This window comes from Drosophila mojavensis, unplaced genomic scaffold (assembly GCF_018153725.1).
Source record: "Drosophila mojavensis isolate 15081-1352.22 unplaced genomic scaffold, ASM1815372v1 contig_80, whole genome shotgun sequence".
Taxonomy (NCBI): Eukaryota; Metazoa; Arthropoda; class Insecta; order Diptera; family Drosophilidae; genus Drosophila; species Drosophila mojavensis.
Genome location: NW_025318906.1, coordinates 7700120 through 7721923, shown reverse-complemented (window position 1 = coordinate 7721923; position 21804 = coordinate 7700120). Strand labels below are relative to the sequence as shown.

The 21804-nt window shown below is 35.5% G+C and overlaps 1 protein-coding gene across 18 annotated transcripts in view; it reads right to left on the bottom strand.

Moving 5' to 3' along the window:
• The window catches only part of LOC6579046 (potassium channel subfamily T member 2), a 158416-nt gene that overhangs the window by 6938 nt on the left and 129674 nt on the right, over positions 1-21804 (bottom strand). For 6 of the 18 annotated variants that reach the window (XM_044010417.1, XM_044010412.1, XM_044010410.1 and 3 more), the window contains 22 exons: positions 18069-18148; positions 17036-17135; positions 16761-16959; positions 16036-16110; positions 15860-15943; positions 15669-15763; positions 15407-15590; positions 13150-13413; positions 12871-13049; positions 12528-12668; positions 10778-10927; positions 10246-10496; positions 8209-8574; positions 5842-6192; positions 5607-5757; positions 4026-4598; positions 2134-2239; positions 1833-2048; positions 1613-1776; positions 1439-1550; positions 1173-1358; positions 469-675 (listed from right to left, as the gene is read on the bottom strand). In XM_044010417.1, the coding sequence (XP_043866352.1) occupies positions 469-675; positions 1173-1358; positions 1439-1550; positions 1613-1776; positions 1833-2048; positions 2134-2239; positions 4026-4598; positions 5607-5757; positions 5842-6192; positions 8209-8574; positions 10246-10496; positions 10778-10927; positions 12528-12668; positions 12871-13049; positions 13150-13413; positions 15407-15590; positions 15669-15763; positions 15860-15943; positions 16036-16110; positions 16761-16959; positions 17036-17135; positions 18069-18148 (4234 nt within the window). The remainder of the gene's footprint in view (positions 1-468; positions 676-1172; positions 1359-1438; positions 1551-1612; positions 1777-1832; positions 2049-2133; positions 2240-4025; positions 4599-5606; positions 5758-5841; positions 6193-8208; positions 8575-10245; positions 10497-10777; positions 10928-12527; positions 12669-12870; positions 13050-13149; positions 13414-15406; positions 15591-15668; positions 15764-15859; positions 15944-16035; positions 16111-16760; positions 16960-17035; positions 17136-18068; positions 18149-21804) is intronic. The other 12 variants (XM_032729558.2, XM_032729555.2, XM_032729554.2 and 9 more) reach the window with 9 other exon arrangements.

The window sequence follows — 21804 nt, the reverse complement described above, 5'->3', positions numbered from 1 at the left end:
GCAGACTTGTCTCAAATGCAGTTAGTATCGAAGCGTAAGCGTGTGATTTAAAAACAAAATAAACTCAATGGACGTAACACATAAATCAATAGTAACAGAAACTAAAACATAAACGAATGTCCGCTAATTAAATATTAAGAACCAAAGACTAACTTAAATCGAGTACAAATCAATTTCATTTGAATTTCTTTTCTTGTATACCTAAGTTGTGAGCAAGAGACAGAGTTAGTTAGAGACAGACAGAGAAAGAGAGACAGGCTGTGTGAGTAGTGTATTTTTGGTGTGATAAGTTGAAGGCAAAACAAATTTCGGTTGTTTTAGTTCTGGTTAGTTTAGTTTAGGTGCGGCCAAAAGAATTGGCAAAAGGGGCCCAAAAGGTTGAAAGTAAACTTTGTTCGATTTCAGAATTTGTTATTTTTATTTTTTCGTTGTTGTTTTCTTGGTTGGCTGCATTTGTTTTGGACTCACCGATGGACGCAAGCGCACACAATGCCTGCTGAAGGCGGAGAAGGGTCCCCATCTCTCGACCGGCGAGTTACTCACATGTGAAGTATCCGCATTGGAGGTGTCCTGCGTGCGATAGATACCAATTGGAATTTCGCAGGTGGTCGAGCAGAGTTTCTGATACAGACGCCCATAGGTGCGTATCCACATGTCATCTTTCGTAATGCGCATCTGTCGGTGAGACGAAGAGCGGAGGAGTGAGTTTTATTTCTTCTTGAGTAACTTTTTTAAAATTTATTTTCATTTTGTATTTTTACTTTTTATTAATTTTTTAATTATTTATTGTGTATTTATTAAAATTATTTACTTGTTTATTTATATATTATTTTCTTAAGTAATTTTTTTTCGTATAATATTTAATATTTGTTTATTTTTTTTTATTTAAGTTTATTTATTTTTTTTTATTCATTTATTTTATAATATTTTTCTTTTTAGTTATTGAAGTCAAAATTTTATTTGTATTTATTATTTTTTACTTCAATAATACATAAAATAAAACTTTATTATTTCTTAATTATTTTATTTTGGAGTATTTGATCTATTCTTTTTGCATTTATTTTTTCCTTATTTATAATTTTTTATTTAGTTTCTAATTAGTTATTATTTATTTATTTATTTAAAAAAAATTTTTATATACCTATTTTATTTTATTTTATTTTTATATTTACCGAAGTCAAAAATCCGCTGCCTGGCGCCTGATCAATGCCCAGCAGGAGTCGCACAAATGTAATCACATAGTCCTTGACAAATGCCTGATAGAGCAGCGTGTCCAGCATGGAGGCACTGAAGACCGCGCCGGCGGCAAAGGGCAGACGAAACATGTACGAGATATGCGAACCGCGCTCCTTCTCGCGCTGCAATTAAGTGAGCGACAAATTAACCAATGACAACTGCAACGGTAAACCCCCCGCCCCGGGGCCCCCTTGTTACCGACCTTCTCCATTTTGCTGAGATGCAGAGCGTACTTGTCGTGCGCCCGGAACTGCATGAAGCGCATATTCGAGCTCTGCGACAGCTCCGTGATGCTCTTGATGCTTGGAAAGAATCTGAGCGGAAGTGAAGAAGAGTTAGACTTGAATGCAGTTATCTCCTTAGATAAACGGCCTACTTGAACATATTTTGCACAGCAACTATCGTATTGCAGTCGGAGAGTGAATCCTCCTCGGCGGAGTTGGAGAGCTCCTTGTTGACCACCACAACACTCTCGGCTAGCGTAATGCCAGCGCGCAGCAGATCATCCAGACAATCAATAGAGCCCAGCATCCAATAAACCTAATGGAAATGTGCATTTAGAGAGCTGCAAAGAGAGTGAGGATGAGGCAGCTCACCAGTGGAAAGTAGGAAAGTGCATCGAGAAAGGCGACATCGGGTCGTCGCTCCAGCAGCAAAATAATCGGATTCAGTGAGGTCTTCGAGCGGAAATGAGCACGCAGTGGAATGATAAAGTTGTAAATGCCATTCGAGGCGTAGTCCGCAGCCAGAATGATGGTCTTGTTCTGCCATTGATACTCCTTGGCATTGCGATAGCTGCAGTGCTCACAGACCTAGAGGGAGAAAGAGAGAGAGAGAGAGAGAGGGAGATAGAGAAAGTTGAAGTAATCATGTCTATTATTTCTAAATCTTCATCACCTGTGCCAGCTGCAGACAGCATAGCGGTTTCTTCTCTTTGAGCAGGTAGCAAAGCGTCGGACTGACCCCAATGAAGGGCGAGACTGGCGGAAAACCTTTGACAATGCTGCAATGTAGAAAATTTATGCGTTACAGCAGTTATATAAATGAGCTCAGATGAACAAATTTTTTCTCGAAATTTGTCTTAAGCAAGAACAAATGAAAAAAAAGAGGTTAAAGGTAAAGCGTTTCTCATTGTTTTTAAGTGCAGGATGTGAGCAGGCGGCGCAGAAAAACTGAAGTCTACATCTAAAGAGGAAAACACGTGTCCTCTAACTACATGGCAATGTATTTACGCAATTGTCGTTTGTATCTGAATAGATGATGATTTTCATAAAGTTTTCCTTTTAGCATGCAATTAATGTGGCCCAACGAACAGCTGCTACAACTGGCTAACTTGCTTGAGTCGGAGACTGACCCACAACGGTGGCTCTTATCGCGACTGACTGTTACGTGGGTCTTGGCCCAGCAGCACTGTAAATGAACAGCAACAACAACAACAGCAGCGGCAGCAGCAACAATAACAATAACAACAAGTTGAGTCCAAAGAACAACTTTTGTATGAATGCAAACGACAAACGACAAAGATGCAACTCAGCGTTAAAGCAAAGAATGAAAGAAAAGGAACGAAATTGAATATAAAGGAAGCCGCGGCGTAAACAGAAACATCAACAACAATAATAATAACAACAACAACAAGAATATGGTACTGTAAAATGCTGGCATAGCATAGTCGCATCGAACGACTATATAAATACGCTGTAAGCACGAAAGGTAATGGATGATTTCTAACAACAGATGATTTCTTCAACAGCAAATCATTAAATTTTTATATCAAAAACAAGTAATTTGATGATAAATTCTTATTCGTATTAACCTATTAAAATTTAAGAAATTCTCAAATCATTGATTCGGAAAATACTTGGAATAAAATTCAGTATGAATTAATTAATTAAATTAGGAATTTTTTTGTTGAGTATTTTACGATAATTTTTTTTATGTTTGAAATGCATAAAATATGGAGAAGCAAATTTAATTTGAATAATTGAATAAAGTTTTATTTAAATTTTATTTTTAAACTTATAAAAATTATTTATTGTTCGCCTAGGACAATTGTTCATGGCCTTCAAATTTTGACTGTATGAATAAATTTATTAAATGTTGGGAAAATTATTTTGGTAATATTATAACATAATTTAACATGTTTTAACTTCTATTTAAGTTTGAGAAAATTGTCTATAAAAATTTAATTATTTATTTATTTATTAATTTTTTATTTTTTTGTTAATGTATAAAAATTCTGTATTTCCGCTTAAGTCATTGGCTATACGCTCCATTGGCTAGCATTACAACTTTGGCAGTATGGAAAAATTTATTAAATTTATTTTTGTAATATTATAACAAATTCAATTTAAATTGAACAAATTTTCTATTTGAATATTTTTTTTATTTTTTTCTCTTTTTAGGGCAATTTTCACTGGCTATACGCTCCATTAGCCAGCATTCAAAGTTTGTTAGGGTATATGTTAAACAAGACTGAAAACGTGAAAGAGCATCATCAACAAATCTCAAGTCGTAGCGCGCTCCGTCCAAGGTAAACGTTGCAAGTCATTAAAAAGTGCCCTGCGGCAGGCAACTAGCGACTGTTGCAAGCAAACAAAATATTGCATAAGAAGCGGCAGCAATAGCAACAATAATAATAGTAGCAGCAGCAACAACTGCAACGGCAACAGCAACAGCAAATAGCAACGATAACAACTCTTCAACAATGGAACATTCCAAAATGCACAGCCCGAGTTGCAGGTGTCTGGTGGCCCGCTGTGTGGCGGCGCCTCGAACGGGCGGCAACTTACCCGGAATAGTCGGCCGCCCACACCGGACGCGCCAAGCGACGTGTCTCTGCGGAGCTGCTCGACGTAAAGCCACAGCCAGGAGGCGGTGGCGGCGGCGGGGGCGGGTGCGGTGCTTGGAACGGGCACTGGGCTAGGCTGTGAAAGTGCGCCTGACCGGCAGCCGCTGCCGTTGTGGTGGTGGTGGTGGCGGTGGTGGTGCTGCTGCTGCCACAGCTGTCGCGTGAGCAACTGTAGCAGCAGGAGCAGCGCTGCAACTGGCGACGTCGCGCCGCCAGCAATGCCAGCGGACCACCGGCCAGCCCCTGGCCCAGGCTCATGTCCAGGCCCATGTCCAAGCCCAAACGCTGGCCAGACGGCAGAGCGCACTCGCTGTCGCAGCTGTAGCTCTTCTTCATGGCGCGCCGGCGTAGCGACGCTGGCAGCGGCTGCGCTGCTGGCGCATTGGCGGCATTGGCATTGCAATAGCCACAGTTGGCGCCGCCCAGCGCGCTGCCACGCTGCTGATACGAGTCCTCCGAGGAGCTCATGATGAGCGAATAGGTGCGCGATTGTGGAAAGTGACCGCCCAAGCAACTGCGAGAGTTTAGGTTTTGTTTTTTTTTTTTTTTTTTTTTTTGGTTTTGTTTTCAGCGTTTCATATGAAGGACGAGAGTAGGGTCTAAGCTAAGCTAAGTGTTTTCTTTGGGTGCTCAAGGCAGGATTATTGTTACAGCTAAGACAACATGAATATATATATATATCTATATATCATAAACATAGATTGAGTGGACTGGGCTAAAGCAATATTTTCAGCATTTATATATTATAAATATATTATATATTAAAAATGAATAACAAATAAAAATAAAATTAAAAAAAAATATGCAAAATAATTTGGAAGGAGAAACGAGGCATAATGTATAAATTTAATGAAATAAAAATATAACAAGTTTCCATAATTTTTGGTTAATAAATGAAAACAATTTTCAAATTAATTTTTGGTAGATATTTTTTTTTATGTTGTACTTATATATCGAATTTTGTTGTTGTTAATAAATATATTTATTTTTTTTTTTAGTTCTTATTTTATTTTATTTTTTATTAATTTTTTTTTTGTTTTTTTTTTTTTTTTTTTTAGTTTATACCCACAAATTTTACACATAATTTCTTTTAGATTGCATAGAAAATCGAACTATAACTGATAAATCGATAAAAATAAAATGCTGAAAATATCGCAGGGGTTTTATTTACATTTATAGACAAAGAATTTAGACAGTTGTTTGATTGCACGCCAATTGGAGGATTACATTCTTACATACATCACAGTTAGGGAGATAAAGTCAGGTACAGTTAGAGATTCATCTAGTAGTTAACTATGTGAATTGAGGACTTTGCATTTTTTTAAAGTTTTTTCTTGTTCTTTTGGGGTGTACACACAGTTACAGTTATGCATATATAAGTCTGCTATCATATTACAAGGGGGGGATTTGGTAGGAAATGTGCCTCAATTATCAATTGGTTAATCAAAAGAAAAAGAAAACGGAGTTACTTAGGTTGTGGCAGACACACAGAGGAAGCTAAAGGCCAAATGCATAGACTTACGCAATTTTCTCTGAGGGCGAACGCCAAGGCATCTCGTCGTCAATCTCATCGTCGCTCTCATCGCCCTCCTCGCCATCGTCGTTGCCGGCTATGCTAAACGATGAGGACGTAAACATATCCGGCACGGGCAATATGGAGGGTCGACGACTGCCTGCAGATTGTGTGAAAACATAACGGTTATTTGGGCCAAATTGAGCTCTAGGGTTACACTGTCTATTGCGTATCTCTTTCTTACCTCTACGCTGATTGAGCACATCGGGACTGAGCAGATTGGGATTGTTGGCGAACGGCACGTCCAGGTGATTGCCCGTGGTGGTCAGTGCGGCAGGTGTGATGCTCAGCGAGGTGCCCATGTTGAGGCCGACGCCCAGGCCGCCGCCGCTGCTGCTGGAGCTGGCCTGATTTTGGCCACCCGTCCCACTGCTGCCAGCTGCCCCGCTGCCGCCTCCTAGCACCAGCGATGTTGTTGTTATTGTTGTCGTCGTCGTCGCAGCCGCCGCCGTCGGTAAATGCGTTGTGCTCACCGTTGTGTCCTTTAGATTCTGCCTGGAGTCCGATATTATCACAGCCGTCGGTGTGTCGCTGGCTACAGAGGGTAAATTTGCAATCGGAAATTTATTAAGATTTTTCGCTCAGTGTACCACAGTGTGCGCGCTCAATTAGACCGCAGTGCATTAACGCAAAGTATTAAGCACAAAATTTATAGCTACTTGAACAAAATGTCGTTGCTTTACATGTAAAATTCACTAATAGTTTAGCCAAACAACAAACAACTAGGATGAAGAAGCTGAACGACGACGGCACAAAACAGTGTGGGATGGAGGAGACACACAGAGAAAGAGAGAGAGAGAGAGAGAGAGAGAGAGAGAGAGAGAGAGAAAACGACGTGCAGTGGTGGAGAACCTGTTCAACTCATTAAAACTCTTTTCAATTCAAGGACCAAGAACTGTGCAGCTGACAAAGTTGCCCATTGCCAAGTGGTTAAGCAGCAGGAGTAGCAGCAGCAGCAGTAGCAGCAGGAGTAGATGCCAATGACATTAGCTTAAAGTGAGTCTTACATATGGAATTAATCCTAGTGAAATATGCGAAATGATATCCTGAGAGGATAACTTTCGAAATTAAGTTTAGCTTAACATACGATTTGAATTAAAAAAAAAAATAAATAAAAATAATAATAAAATATTTAATAAGATCAAATTCTGTGATTTGGATTAAAAAAATAAATAAATAAATAAAAAGAAAAAAGATTTAATGAGATAAAATTCTATTCGTCTATGCAATTGAAAAAGCTTTAACTGTGTATTAAAAAGACATTATAGTATTATACATATACTGCATTAAGCCTTTTGGGTATTAAAAAGATTCGCAAAATACATTAACAAAAAAAAAAAAAAAATAAATAAATAAAAAAAATAAAAAATTATTAATTTGATCCAAAATAATAATAATGTCATAATATTATTATTATTATGATTATTCCTCATTTCAATCTACTTCCCATCTTCATTCAGCTTTCAGCTCGTGTCATTGGCGTCTGAGCGCTGTCAAGTTTTTGGCCCCGTAATATTGACTTTCAGTTAAGGTGTGTAGTTGGAACTTAATTGCGTTGGTTCACAGCACAGTCAAAGCCACAAGTTGGCTTGCCTAATGACGCTGCCTCATTTGCAGAGGCTTGTTACCACGCTTTAATTAAGACGAAAGGCGACAGCAGCCACATAAATTTTGGCCACAAAATACACGAGTATTTTGATAGAAATATTTCCTAGCCTGCCTGTGGCAGACACGCAACAGTTGCCGCTGTGGCCACAGACGGATGTGGGCAAACGCTGCGTATACGCGATGTGAGTACGGTGCACAGCATTGCGTATACGCGATGTGCGCCAACAAATTGTTGCGTGTACATTGCATATAATTTACAATTGACAGGAGTCTCTACGAACACAATATCAACTAACAATAAAAATCAATAAACAATCGAGAGATGGAGAGAGAGACAGGGAGAGAGACAAAAAACATTTAGAAAGGGTTTCACAATATGAGACATGCAATAAAATACGTCGAAAGGAACAACAAGTGCTAAAAGCAAAATGAAGCAAAAGACAAAAATAGCATCGCGTAAGTAACTGAAATTGCTTCAGCATAGTGTGCGAGAGTGTGTGTGTGTGTTTGGGGGAGTGTATGTATGTGTGTGTATGACACCTGTCGCTAATGGCTTTCAAATAGCGGAAAATGGTTGTCGGGCTGGGCAGGCTTACAAATGGGTCCAAAGGCATTTACAGGCGCTAAGCAAAACTTAAGTTCTAGACAAAAATAAAACATGTATATATAGAAAGAGAAGGCAATACAAAGAGTGTTAAATATATATATATAGAGAGAGAGAGAGAGACATAGAGAACTAGAGGTAAAGAGTACTGTTATGTAAAGGTGTTTTCAAAATGTGATTATTAGTTAAATGTTTTGGATTTGGATTTTTGTTTTGCATTTCTTTCGGTATGAATTAGTATATAAAAAACTTTTGGAGTTGTTCAGTACAATTGGAGAAGGTTCTTTTTTTGTTTTAGTATTATTTTTGGGGAGTTTCTTTTCTTGGAGTCACACTCACGCACAAATAGTGTTGTATAATCACTGTCACATGTTAGTTGTTGCATTTGCGGATACGGTTGCGGTGATGGTGACGGTGACGGTGGCGGATACGGATACAACGGTTGCAAGTGTTGCCTCTCAATTAGGGGCGTGCCGGCGCCAGAGTCATAGGTGGGACTATGGGGCACACGAACACAAACAGACGGCACGGCTGCAATCGTCGATTGATTCAAAGCGATTGCTGTTGCAGTTGCTGTTGTTGTTGTTGATGCTGATGCTGATAATAATGTTGATGATGTGAGAGTCGTGCTAATTGTTGTTGGTATTGTTCTGGTTGTTGTTGTTGTTGTTGATTGTTTTGTTGTTGATGTTGTTGTTGTATTCGCTACACATACATTATACGATATATATGATATTATAATATATATATATGTAGATATATATATGGTATGTGTGTGTTAAGGAGCGTGTTTGGGTGTGTGTGTGTGTGTGGAGGTGTGCGTGCATGTGTGTGGGCAGTTAGTATTTTTTTGGTTTAGTTCTCAGCTATTGTACTCAGAGTTGCCAAGATCTAATGTGACTTTATTGATGATTTGCTTAGTTCTAATTTATCAGAGTATTTGCTAGCCAGCTATTACTTAGGGTACTCATTTCTATATATTTTTATGTTTTTTTTTTTGTTTCTTTTTTTTTTATTTTTTATGTTCAGTGATCTGTTAGTTTATTCATTGATTTCGCTAATGTTTAATATCAACTCGTTATGAGAAAATATTTTTTTATTTATTATTTTTATTTATATGTTATTTATTTTTTAGTCATTTCCAAACAATTGAGAATTTAGTTTTAAATAAACAATTTTTTTTTTAGCGTTTTTAAATGTTTGAAGGACAAATTTATTAACATATGAATAGGAATGTTTTCACTTATTTTGGTAAATTATTTTATTTAAATACACAAATGACAAACATTCAAAAAATTGTTTATTTATTATTTTCATTAAATATATTTATTTAATTAATTATTTTATATTGTTGAATTCAATATTATATTATTAATATTTAATTCATTAATTGAATTTAGAAGAATTTCATTTATCAATTTTTAATTTCAATTTTCAATCATTGTTACTTAATTTTACTTTAAATTTTACAAATTTCTATTTTGTCAAAACTTAAAAAAATATTGGAAATGACTAAAAAATGTTCTAAAAAATATATGCTATCCAGCTAAACTGTATGTAAATATATATATATTTTTTTTAATGTTAAGTATATATACTTTCTAAGCTCGAAACAAGAGAAATATAAATAGAATTTTAAAAGAGCCAAGAGGCAATTAAATTATCAAAGTTGTAAAAAAAAAAGTAGTACAAGAAAGATGTTAGAGACGTTCTGAGAGAGCCAGAGAACAAACATAACAAAGCGGTGGAATTTTTGTATTGAATATTTCATATTTTTTGTATTGTTTTTTGCTTGCTGAATCTATTTTTGTTGTGTTAGCTTTTGAAACGAACTTTGAGCGCAAGATAATTAATTAATGAACAAATGAAAAACGTCAACTTTCAAGACAGAAATAAATGATATTAATTAGAGACGGGCACGCGCACACACACATTTAAAGCGTTTCAGTTTGTTGTTGTTTATTTTTTATTTTTTTTCAAATTTATTTCTTATTTTTAAGTCAGACAAATTGACAACCGCAACGAGATGAAATTAAGAAAAACAAATTACTTGAAGACAGACAAATGAATTAGAAACTTTGCCGATAACGAACGCAAACGAAAGCAGCCCAAAACAAAATCAACATAAATAAGAAAAACTTGTTGCTAAATTATAAATAGAAAATGAAATAGATATATATTTATATATATTTGATAAATATATGGATATTTTTTCTGAGCAACATTCAAAGTCATTCAAACGTGTGTGTTTCGTCTTTTTGGTAGTTTATAATTCTTTTGATGACACACACACACACACACGAATACACACACATACACACAGTCTCACACTCACACACACACTTATTTGGCATTCATGTGCCGCATTGTACCCACCAGTTGCTGCATGTGCGTGATGTGTGGTGGCGCTAGCACCACTGCTGCCAGCACCACCGGCTGCCGTTGTCGTATCCGTAGTTTGATTTTGATTAACGACAAATGCCGAATTCTCCTCCTTGGTAATGCTCATATAATAGCACGTGTCATCCTTTTTCATGATGTGCCTGGGCCCAGGGTTCAGTAGTATGGTATCCTCATAGAATTCTGGCAGCTCGGCCGGACGCACGCCCACCAAAGCGACACCATACCTAAATATAACAAAAATATATATATTTGCTTAGCATTATTTTTTATTTATTTAATTTTATTTTATTTTATTTTTGGCATTTTACATAAATTTGTATTTGAATGGACGCAAGCGTCAAAATAAATATGAATGACGAGATAAAGAGGCGTGCAAGTTGGCATTTATTTGCGCCCAGCCACTCCCCACACGCCACTCAATGCCACGCCCCTCCGCTTGGCTCGAAACGTCAAACGTCAATTCAGTTTTGTTAACTAAAAAGCATTTTGAAGTATCTTCACTTACTTGCGATGCGAATGAAAGCTGGCATAGGTAAAACTTTTGCCCTCGTACTCCCCGAAGAAGCGACTGTCCCCCAGCACAATGTGATAAATCTCGTTGCCGGAACATTTACCATAGAGACGATGCCATTCCTCCGGCGACTGTTGACCTTCCCTACAAAGCGCGAGACGGCAGAGAAATAAAAGTTAAAGGAAAGTTTAATAGGTGCAAGCCAGAAAAAGGAGCTCGGTTTTAAGGTTTTTAGTTTCAATTGTTCGGATTCCTATTCGGTTTCGGATTCTCTCTGGTGTCTGGCCACAAATATGTTAAAGCTACGCGCACAATTGTGTGCTGGGTTGAACAGACTCATTAGAATTCTTTAGTTAACTAATGCGTCAAGTTATACGCGGCGTATGATTAATCTGGCTTGCGTGTTGAAGCCGCAGACAGCCCGAGAGTATTCCATTCATTTAATTTAATTTAATTTAATTTAATCTTTATTTGCTTTTTTTACACACTTCATGAGCGTGCAGCATTTGCATAAAACTCAGTTTTGCTGCCAGAAACAATTGCGCATTCAATTTAATTAAAACTCGCACTTCAAATTGACGCGATTTGCGCATATTTCCATTTTACAAATGCGTCCGTCCTTGTGCCAGTTTGATATTTAATGCAGGAAATGGAAGTGGATGCGACCAACGCGTGTTTAAATGTTTTCAACAACAATTAAAGTTAATTTTAGCTCAAAATTTAAGGAGTAATTACTAATTGAAAGCGTTGAGGACTTCAGCAGGGTCGCAGTTAATGAATAATGTGGTAAAAATAATTTGATAAGAAAAATGGTATAAAGAGAAAAAGAAAGTTTACATAGACAAAAAAGAAATAAAAAAAATAAGGAAATAAATAAAAATAAAATAAATAAATAAAATAAATAATTCAAAAAATAACAATAATACTAATAATTATAGCTATATATAAATATGAAAAAATATATGTATATTTAAATATAATAAATATATAATGAGAAAAAAAAAAGAAAAATTATGAAAATGTTTTAAAGCAGTTTGAAACCTATTTTAAAATAAATAAAAATAAATTTATTGCCGCAAGTGCAGAATAAAATATGAAGAATAATTTTATACAATATGTATAAATAGAAGAACTAAACATAAAAAAGAAAACAAAAATTATAATAAATAAAGCAAAGAAATAAATTAAATAAAAGCTGCTTATAGGTACTTAAATATGAAAAATGCAATTATTTTAAATTATTATAAAAAATTCAAGCGCAAAAATAATAATCTAAAAAGTAAAAAAAAAAAAATTATGCTGAATGGGTTGTAAAGAAGTTTAAAACCCATTAAAATTCGAATTAAATGTGTTGCCGCAGGTGCAGAGCTATTTGGCTGCATATCAAAGAAACTAGAATTCGAAATGAGTAAAAACAAATAGCCAGCTATAAAGCTTATCTATGGCCTTTTCTGTTGATTAAGTAATTTGGTCGCCTGAGTGCCTGCCCGGCATGGCGAAGGATAGCAGAAAATGTGATGCGAAATGCCAGATGACACAGGTGACACGCATCAAGGCGGCAAAACTGCTGACGCATAGCAGCTAAATGTTTTTTTCTTTTTTTTTCTCTCTCTCTCTCTCTCTCTCTTTCAAGCTTTTTGCTAGAGTTTGCTGACCATTAACAGTTGACCGGGCATTACAGGGGACATATAGTATATATGAATATATGATGTATATACATGTGTTTTTTATTTTTTTTACGTACTGTCCTCGCGATGTGTGCAGCAGAAGGGTGACCAGCGTGCTGGCGCCGGGACAGGTGCAATTGTTGGCCAGCAGGGCGTACTTGAACTCATCCTCGCAGACCACGTGCTCGGCGAACTTCACATGCAGCTTGTGCTCCGGTCTGGCCACAGCGAATTTCCGCACATCAATATATGTATAGAGAGATAGAGAGGGGAAAAGAATGAAAGATGAATGTAAATACATGTAGTTAGCTATTTATTGACGGCATTGGTTCTGTGGCACGCACAGCGCTCAAACAGTGAAAGAAATCGAATTAACTGAGGCGTGACAAAGTGTCGCCCGTTACACGCAACAGAACTCACCTGAATATCTGTACATATTGCGGCACATTCGGCGCAAAGTCCTTGACGGCCCAGGACCGTAGTATGGTGTGCTCATCGGCCGCCGTTTTGTCCGCATAGTTGCGAGCAGCCAGTATGAAACAGGCTTCCGCCTCGTTCATGCGCGCCCGTGCCAAGTCGCCGTCCTTCAGGCAGGAGCCCTGTGCGTTTGTCAAAATGTCATTGGGCATTTGGCATTTGGCATTTGGTATTTGGTATTTGGTATCGAATCACAGTTTGTCAAATATTTATTTAACCAACCTGAATGTAGATGACGCGCTGCGCCCAAATGGGCACCTGCAATATCATTCGCATCGTTGTGTCCAGCTCCATGGGACTGAGCAGCACCACATAGAAGTCTTGCAGCAATGGGTGCGCATAGAACTCGTTCAGAAAGTCCATTATCGTATCCGCGTGCAGCGTAGTTGAGCAGACAACCACATGCTTCTCGCTCTGCGCTCGATGCGAGGAGTAGCTGCCGCCCAGTTTCTGTCGTTCCATCCAGGTGAAGGCCAATTGCTCAAACTGCAATGCCATGGGGATACAAATAAAATAACGGATATGAACATCACAAACAATCTTAATATATTTTTAAGAGGAATCCGAGTCCTGTTCGTGTTTTATTTGTTTGCATGAGCAACTGTTTTGACATTCCCAGAGCCTTGGCCTAGTCACCCACACAAATATGCTCCAAAATTTGTGTTTCTAGCTACTTAAGCTTATGTCCATAAATTGCTATACTTTAAAGATAAAATCCATACTTATGAAAAGAAAAATAAACACTTAAATCACTTAAATTCCTATTTTGGCTCAATAAATGAACGAGAAAATCAAAAGAAAAGCAATATATGAATAAGTGGAAACATTTCTATTGCTGTATAAATTAACTTGAATTTTATTGCAATTATTTAAAAAATATATAAGAATATATAAAAAAGGTAGTAGTAATTTTTTAATATTAAAAAAAATAAATAAAATAAAAATAAATAAATAAATAAAGAGAGATTCATATATTTAATAAATAAAAGTCGAATTTATACATTTTAAAAAAAAATATTTTGGAAAGATAACAAATAAAATAAAATGAAAAATACTTTATTGTAAGCAATACAAGTTTGTTATTATTTTTTTTATTATTTATATGATAATAAGCCTGTTATAAGCTGCATAAATATTAAACAAATATTTGTTATAATTATTATCAAATACTTTTTATTGAACAATATTTTAAGTTATCAAATTTTAGTTATTATTATTTGATTTATTATATAAAATAAAAATAGTAAATATATATATATATATATATATATATATATATATATATATATATATATATATATATATATATATATATATATATATATATATATATATATATATATATATATATATATTATTTTTTAATACTGTATATACTATAGAATGAATAAAAAATATATACTATTTTCATTTTATATAATAAATTAAATATTAATAAATAAAATGTTTTTCAATGAAAATACTTGATAATAATTATAACAAATATTCTTCTCTTTGTTATGTTATTAAATGCTTTTTATTGAACAAATGAAATAAAATAAAAAATATTTATAGCCATTCTTATCTATCTACCTATCAGTTTTCTCCCTTCAGCTACCTTCGATAGCTATTAAAGCCATCTGATGACGTTCTGCATTTTATATGTGCACATGCAACGCATTCATCTACACAATCACTTTGCACACATATATATACAGATATCTTAAGTTTGATAGATTGCTGACATTCAATATTGACAGCGACACAGAGAACGTTTTTTGTTTAACTCGATTGCAGTCTCAATTGCAGCACTAATATTTTCAATAAAATTTAAGTGCTTGCCAGGCGGGCACACACACACACACACCCACACACACACACACTCAACACACCATCCACTCTCACTGCCAACATTTTGGTCACAATGTTGCTGCTGCTTTTTGCTATTGTTATAGCGGGTCATAAATTGTTGGAGCGCGTCGGGCATATTGACATGGAGCTTGTTTGAGAGAAGTGCCTGCAGCCAGTGCCCCAAAAAGTATGCTGCAATAAAACAACATTTTGATTGATGCTTTTGTTTTTTTGGGCAGCATACAGAGTCCGCCGGTGCGTTCATCAGTCAGGCTGACTGACTAGCCGGTTCTATAACTGTACAGATTCAACAAACATTTATTCGTTAATTGTTTTGACTCGGGTCAAAATCATGACTCATATATTTATATATATATATATATGTATTTAGACAGATTGATGACCAGTAGGCGCCATCGACTCATCGGTTAATAGCCATTTTGATTGATGGACTGAGCCCGGTCAACATGCGCCAGCTAAGCAGCTTAAAACTGTGTCCGCTCGCCTATCTGCTCATCTCTCTACACGATGTACATAAATATTGGCATAAAAAAGTCTGCGACAGCCCAGATAAGTCGCCAGCAAAATGTCTCATCTCCGTCTTGTTAAAGTAGTTGAACGCAGTCGGGCATTAAATGCATTTACTCACCTGCGTGGGCAGCACAATCAGTGCCACACAAATCATGATGACCATATACAGCTGTGATGGCCAAATGTCCGGCACAAAATCGCCGTAGCCCACTGTGGAAAAGGTCACAACCACATAGTAGGTGCTCTGGAATAGATTCAAATGGCGATGCCCTGCGCGCTGAAAGTGCTGTATACCACAAACACTAAAAGAGAGAGGGAGAGAGAGGGGGGCTGAGCGTGCTGGACTGACTGAGCAGGTAAGTGAGTTTGTTGTAGCTTACCTGGTGAACACCAGACACAACAATGTGGCCGACAAAATGGTCAACTGTTGTGACAAAGCCGATTGGGATTTTTGCATGGCACGATGCAAATCGTTCTAAAAAAAAAATTAAATAAAAGTTTTTCAACATACAAATTGAGAATTATGGTTAGTTCAACATGCACACACACACACACACATACAGATACTTACAAACATGTTCTCCAGCGAACGCTTGGCCAGCCAACAATTTAAGAATATTGGAATGAAGAGATTGCGCAGCGGCGGATGCACAATCTAAAAGGACAACGAGCAGAAGCAGAAAACGGATAATTATCAAATAAACAATTCATTTAGCTTTCAATTTAGTGGACACTTAGTGTACTTACCGTTAGTGCAAAGGGTATTGTCGTTACTAATTCTAGTATAAAGTGAAATGAGAGTATTTGCTGCCATATGTTGCCCTGTGAATACATAAATGTATATAACACAATATTAGATAAGATTAAGAAAAGTTAATGAATGAAATGTTAAATAATAATTGGTGATTAATAAATAATGTAAGCAAAGTTTAAACATATAAATGCTAAAATATATATATAAATTTTAGATACTTGAACTTATATGTACATATATATTATGAAATATAAAAATAATTAAAATAACCAATTTATTTATTTCCAGCAGTAAAAATGTTTTTTTAAGTTCGAAAAAAAATTTTTTTTTTCAAATTAAAAACTAAATTTTAAAATAAAAATACAATTTAAAAAAAAAAATAAAATATAAAAATGTTAAAAATATATATATTTTTAAATAAACCTAAGAATGTATAACTAAATAAAGATACACAAAAATTCTAAAAAAAAAATAATAATAATTTATAAAAATAAGTATACAATAAATATAAAAACATTTTATCAGAAATTATAAATATTAAGTTTTTTCAGAAAGTATATAAATTATTTGTACTAAATAAATATACAAATTTTTTTTTTTTTTTACATTTTGACTATTATCGAAAGAAATATAACAACTCAATACCTATTAAAATATTGACCTTTATTATTGTATTTTTTTTTTTTTTTAATATGTTCCATTTTGACATTCAACTCACCTTATAGCCTAGATATGTTAGAACCAAAGATTGAGTTAACGACACCATGGCTAGAAGTAATTGTAGCACCCAGAGGACAGTGGGTCGATTCACCCAGAGTATTGCATCCCAGTTAATAATTGGATTCTCCTGGAACTCCTCCTCCGTCAGCTTGGCAGAGATGATAAACTCTGTCTTATTGGCCACTTCGCAGCCATAGCTGAAGCAAAAAGAGGTTATGAGAAATGCTTGGCAATAAATCTGATTTGTTATTTGGCCGTTGGCCACTGGCTTACCATGTTATAAATGTTGGATTTTTATCCAATATCACACGTATTATGTAGAGAACACACGACAGTAACTTAAGGAATAAATCGGCAATTCGTATGCGTAAGCCTTGAAAGAGAAAGTAGCACAGAAATAGAAACACACGCACACACGCACAAAAAATGAAACAAAATTTGGGTCAAATAGCCAAATAGCATAGGTAGGTGCGTTTAGTTCAGCTGCGACGTGGCTTGGTCAGCCAACAACTACAACAACAACAACAGCAATAGCAAAGAGAAAACAAAAATAAACCCAACTGCCAGCTTTTTGACTGTTTACCAATCTACCTGTTTACCTGGCCGACCTGTTTACCTGCACAATTATTTCCTAACCAAATCAATATTTACTCAAGTATATTGCGTCTGCCACTACATAGGCAATTCGCCTTTTTTTTTATGTTGTTGTGTTTGTTGCTTTTGCTTCTGCTTCTTCTTCTTCTGCTTCTTGTGGTTGTTTTTCCAATTGATTTAATTGTTTGTGCGGCCTACGAAAACTTTAATCGCTTTGCCATAAGTTTATTTACATTCGTGAATTCTATGTCGGCCAGTCGGTCAGACTGTCTGGCCAGAGTTGAGTACAGTGGGCACTCGTTTGAGCAGACTTGCGTGAAAGTCAAGTATACTTGAGATATTTGGGAATATGTGAGCCTGGAATTATTATTAAATCACTTGAGTGAAAAAAAAAAAAACAAAAACAAGAGAAATATTTAATTTTGAATTGTGTTTATATATAAATCATTTTTTATATATAATATTATGGAATATATAAAAATATGAGTTCTAAACATATTGAAAATAATATGAAATTTCTTCATAAGGAATAGTAAAATTTGTCTACATTTAGTAGAAAGTTCATCTTAGTCTGGTTTTACTGTGCACCACTAACTTGCTAAGCAAATCACGTAGTAAATCAAATTTGTTTGCTATAAAGAGGACACCATATCCCTTTCTAGCTCTCCCACCTAACCCTAGCACCTTTTTCATTTCCATTGCAAATACTTACTTGAACGCTGATTCTTAATGAAATAGAGTTGCAGTCTTTCTTTGAATGTGTTTTCATTCACATAGTACTCCACGCGCACTCTGCAAAGACAATGAAAAATGAAAGGGAAAAATTGTATTAAAATATGATTGAATTCGTTAAGCCTATTAGACAATGCAAAGCGCATTTCAGTGCTAAACAAATTAGTATATTGTGAAAAGAAAAGAATTGCGTTTGGCGATAAAAATGACAATTGAGCTGATGATGATGCTGCACTTGGCAATTTGATGCGCTTACTGATCACATTATACGGAGCGCAAAGTCACATCGCCCGCAGCTTGCGTTGCCCATGGCAGCCATTCCGCGTGCCTCGCCACTTTCCACTTGCCACAACAGTCGCTCATGGCATTTTCCATTAAGCAGTGCAGAGCAACGTGTGCCCGGCAAGTACATATTAACTTGTCAGTGTATAGACTTTTCTCTCTATCATTCTCTCTCTCTCTCTCTGTCTGTCTCTTGACAGCAGCCACGAGCAGCGCCAATAAAAGCTGCAATTGCATTGTAAATGAACTGCCAATTGCACTTGCTTTTAGCTGCTCTTGTCTAGGCGGATTAATCCTGAAAAGTTTCAATTGTAGTTGAGCCGATAACTGAAAGCTGCTTTTCACAGAATTAAAAACTAGCTAAAGTTGTGGCCAACACTTAAGGTTTTAACAAGTCGAAAATCAGCTTTGCCAAGGGCTAAAAGCTTGAGGTTGGCTGTAAGTACTAAAGACATTCAGCAAAGACTTAAAGAGATTGATACTTGAATTAAAAAAAAAAAAAATAAAATAAAAATAATAATTTGACATCAAAACACATATCCCAAATAATATTTTCGTCAGCTTAAAGTGTTAAAGCTGCTGATATAAAGCCAATATTACTTCTATATTCTCAATAAAAAAATTAATAGTAAAGATTAATCAAATTTGTAGAAACCATAAAATATTTGTCTCAATATATTTATAATTTTTAGTTAAGGAACTATCCGTATTCAGTTGTATTTTTTAAATTAATTTAATTTATTAATTTATTTACTTATCTTATTTTGCTTATATTGTATATTTTATTATTTTTTATTTTTTTTTTAATATTTATTTTTATTTATATGAAAGTTTGGTGTATTTTACCTCCAATATGATAAATATTAATAAAAAATATAAAAGTATATAACTCAATGCTTTGTTAAATTGCGCTTCAATCAACCAATCCATTTGAGATACTTTCACTTGATCTTCCAGCACTTCTTTATTTATTGGCACATCTGTTTCGCCAGTGCTAAAGGAAAACATTGCGTGTGCAACATGGCGTATGAGCAACGTTCAACTGGCAATTCCACTACAGCTGACAACAAGACGGGGCTTCAATGCAGAATGTTGAACACTAAAATTGCAATGCAGCCAGCTGCAAGACATTATATATGTGTATATATATTACTATGCCAGTATCTCAGAGTTGCAGCTTGCAAGTATCTTGTATCTCAAGTTTAGCATGCAAATTGCTTCAGCTTTGACCATAACTCACGAGTGCCTGGCAAACATTCAGCAAAACATTCAAGCAGACTTTGCTCAAACACTTGACTGCCCTCAGTCTTAGCACGTCTGTCCTTCCGTCTGTCGGGTCTGTCTGCCTAAGTAATTAAAGCGGGCATAGTGCTTTAGGAGTCGAAATGGACAAGCGTTCATTTGAATGCAAGCCTGATGCTTTGTTTGGCAGCTAGTTAGTAAAATTATGAACACACAAAAGCAGCTCAGAGCTTCGGGAGTGGGCTCCGCCCCGGCTGGCGTATGCAGGCCAAGGTTAATGGACGAGCGTAGATAAAAGCGTGGCAAGCCGGAATAAATGAGACCCGCGTGGGCAAGTGGAGGCACTCAGCACTCAGCACTCGGCGCTCGGCACTGGCGCTCGGTGGTGACCAATCAGTTGTTATGGCACAGCCAGTTCGTGTAGCCGCACACATACACGCGCTGCATACAATCAACTCTGACCTGGCGCTAGAGCCAGACGGAAATTCGCTGACGCTCAGTTCATTCCACTCGGCCAATGAACGCGGCAGAAGAAGCGTCATTTGCAGCTGCGTCTGTTGCTGCTCAAACTATGGCGTATGCTAAGGGCAACCAGCTCACGCATGCTGCGAATCGTCTTGAATGCTCACTTTTGACACATTCCTCCCGGGGCCAAACAATGCCAAAGTTCAGCAGCAGCAATTGAACCCAAGGCGACTTTGATGTTTGGCCTCGCTCGCAGCTCACAGCTCAGCTTAGCCAACTTGGCCAACTTCCCAAAAAAGTAGCTGAAAATGTCAACAAACATTCAGAGTAGGTGCAATGACACCAGCTGCTTGATGCTTGATGACATTACATTACACTAAATGCAACAGTTTAGCTAAAGCGAATCAATTTCTCTGATGGATAAAGCATTTCGTCTTTTCATATATTTTACACGACAAAGGCGTGAATTTTTAGCAAAGAAAGAGAATGAAATGGCAGAGCGAGAGCTGAAAAATTACTGGCTGGCGTTTTATTGTCTTGCAGCAACTGGGAATGGTTTAACGTTGTTTTGGGTTGAATTTAATATATAATTTAATTTAATATAAATTTTTAAATATATATATTTATTAAAATATATATGTTAAAAATGTATCAAATTCTATATATTTAATTTACATTAGCTTAGATTATTGCTCAATTATATATATATATATATTTAATATGTATAAAATAAAAATAAAAAAATATTCTTACATTTTAAGCCACTTTTTAATAAAAATGATTTAAGCATTTAATATATAAGTAAATTATTTATATATATTTATTATGAATTTTTGCAAACAGTTTCCATACTTAAAAAGTGGTTGAACCATATGAGAGTGTTAATATAATGTGCTCCTCCTTCTACAGTTGAAACACGATTATCATCAATATTTAGAAGTAGTCAAATTACAAGCCACAAGCCTCTTTGGGCTACTGGCAGCAGTGTTAAGTGTGAGCACTCGACGTAAATAGGAATACTACATTAGATCCAACAACCTAAGCCAACCAACGTTTTCCCACTAACCTAAACGCTTCGTAATAAAAATGCCATCACTTAGCTGCAGCGAGCAGTCAATAAAAATGTAAAATAAATCTTAAGAACAGCTTGAAATGTAAAACAATTCCGGTGTAAATGTGTTTAAATATGACCTTTGCAATGATTGGAAAAACTTTTAAGGTGTTACGTATATAATATTTGTATTAAAATTAGTCAGAAAAGTCAAATTTTGAGTTCAATAAATGTGGAGCTGCTTGTCTCAAAACTCTCAATAGCAGGCACACATACATATGTAAAGCAAATAAAATATGAAGATTGTAGAAGAAATATATACTTTAAAAGTAAGTATAATAATATAATATATATAAATATATAAAAAACCTATTGTTAATATAAACCTAATTGTATTATTTTTTTAAATTTATTTTAATTATTATTATTATTATTTTTTTTTTTACTCGATTTATGACTATTTTTCTTGAATTATTCAAAATAAATATTCATTAGCCACAACAGCTTTAATTAGATGAATTGGATAAAGGATCTATCTTTGGTCTCTATCGGCTTGATAATAATATTCGGTGTTTATTGTGTTTCGTGTTTAATATAATATTCAGCAGCTATATCTTATATAGATATCTGTATAATATATATATTATAATTTTAATTTTCCAATCTTATATAGATA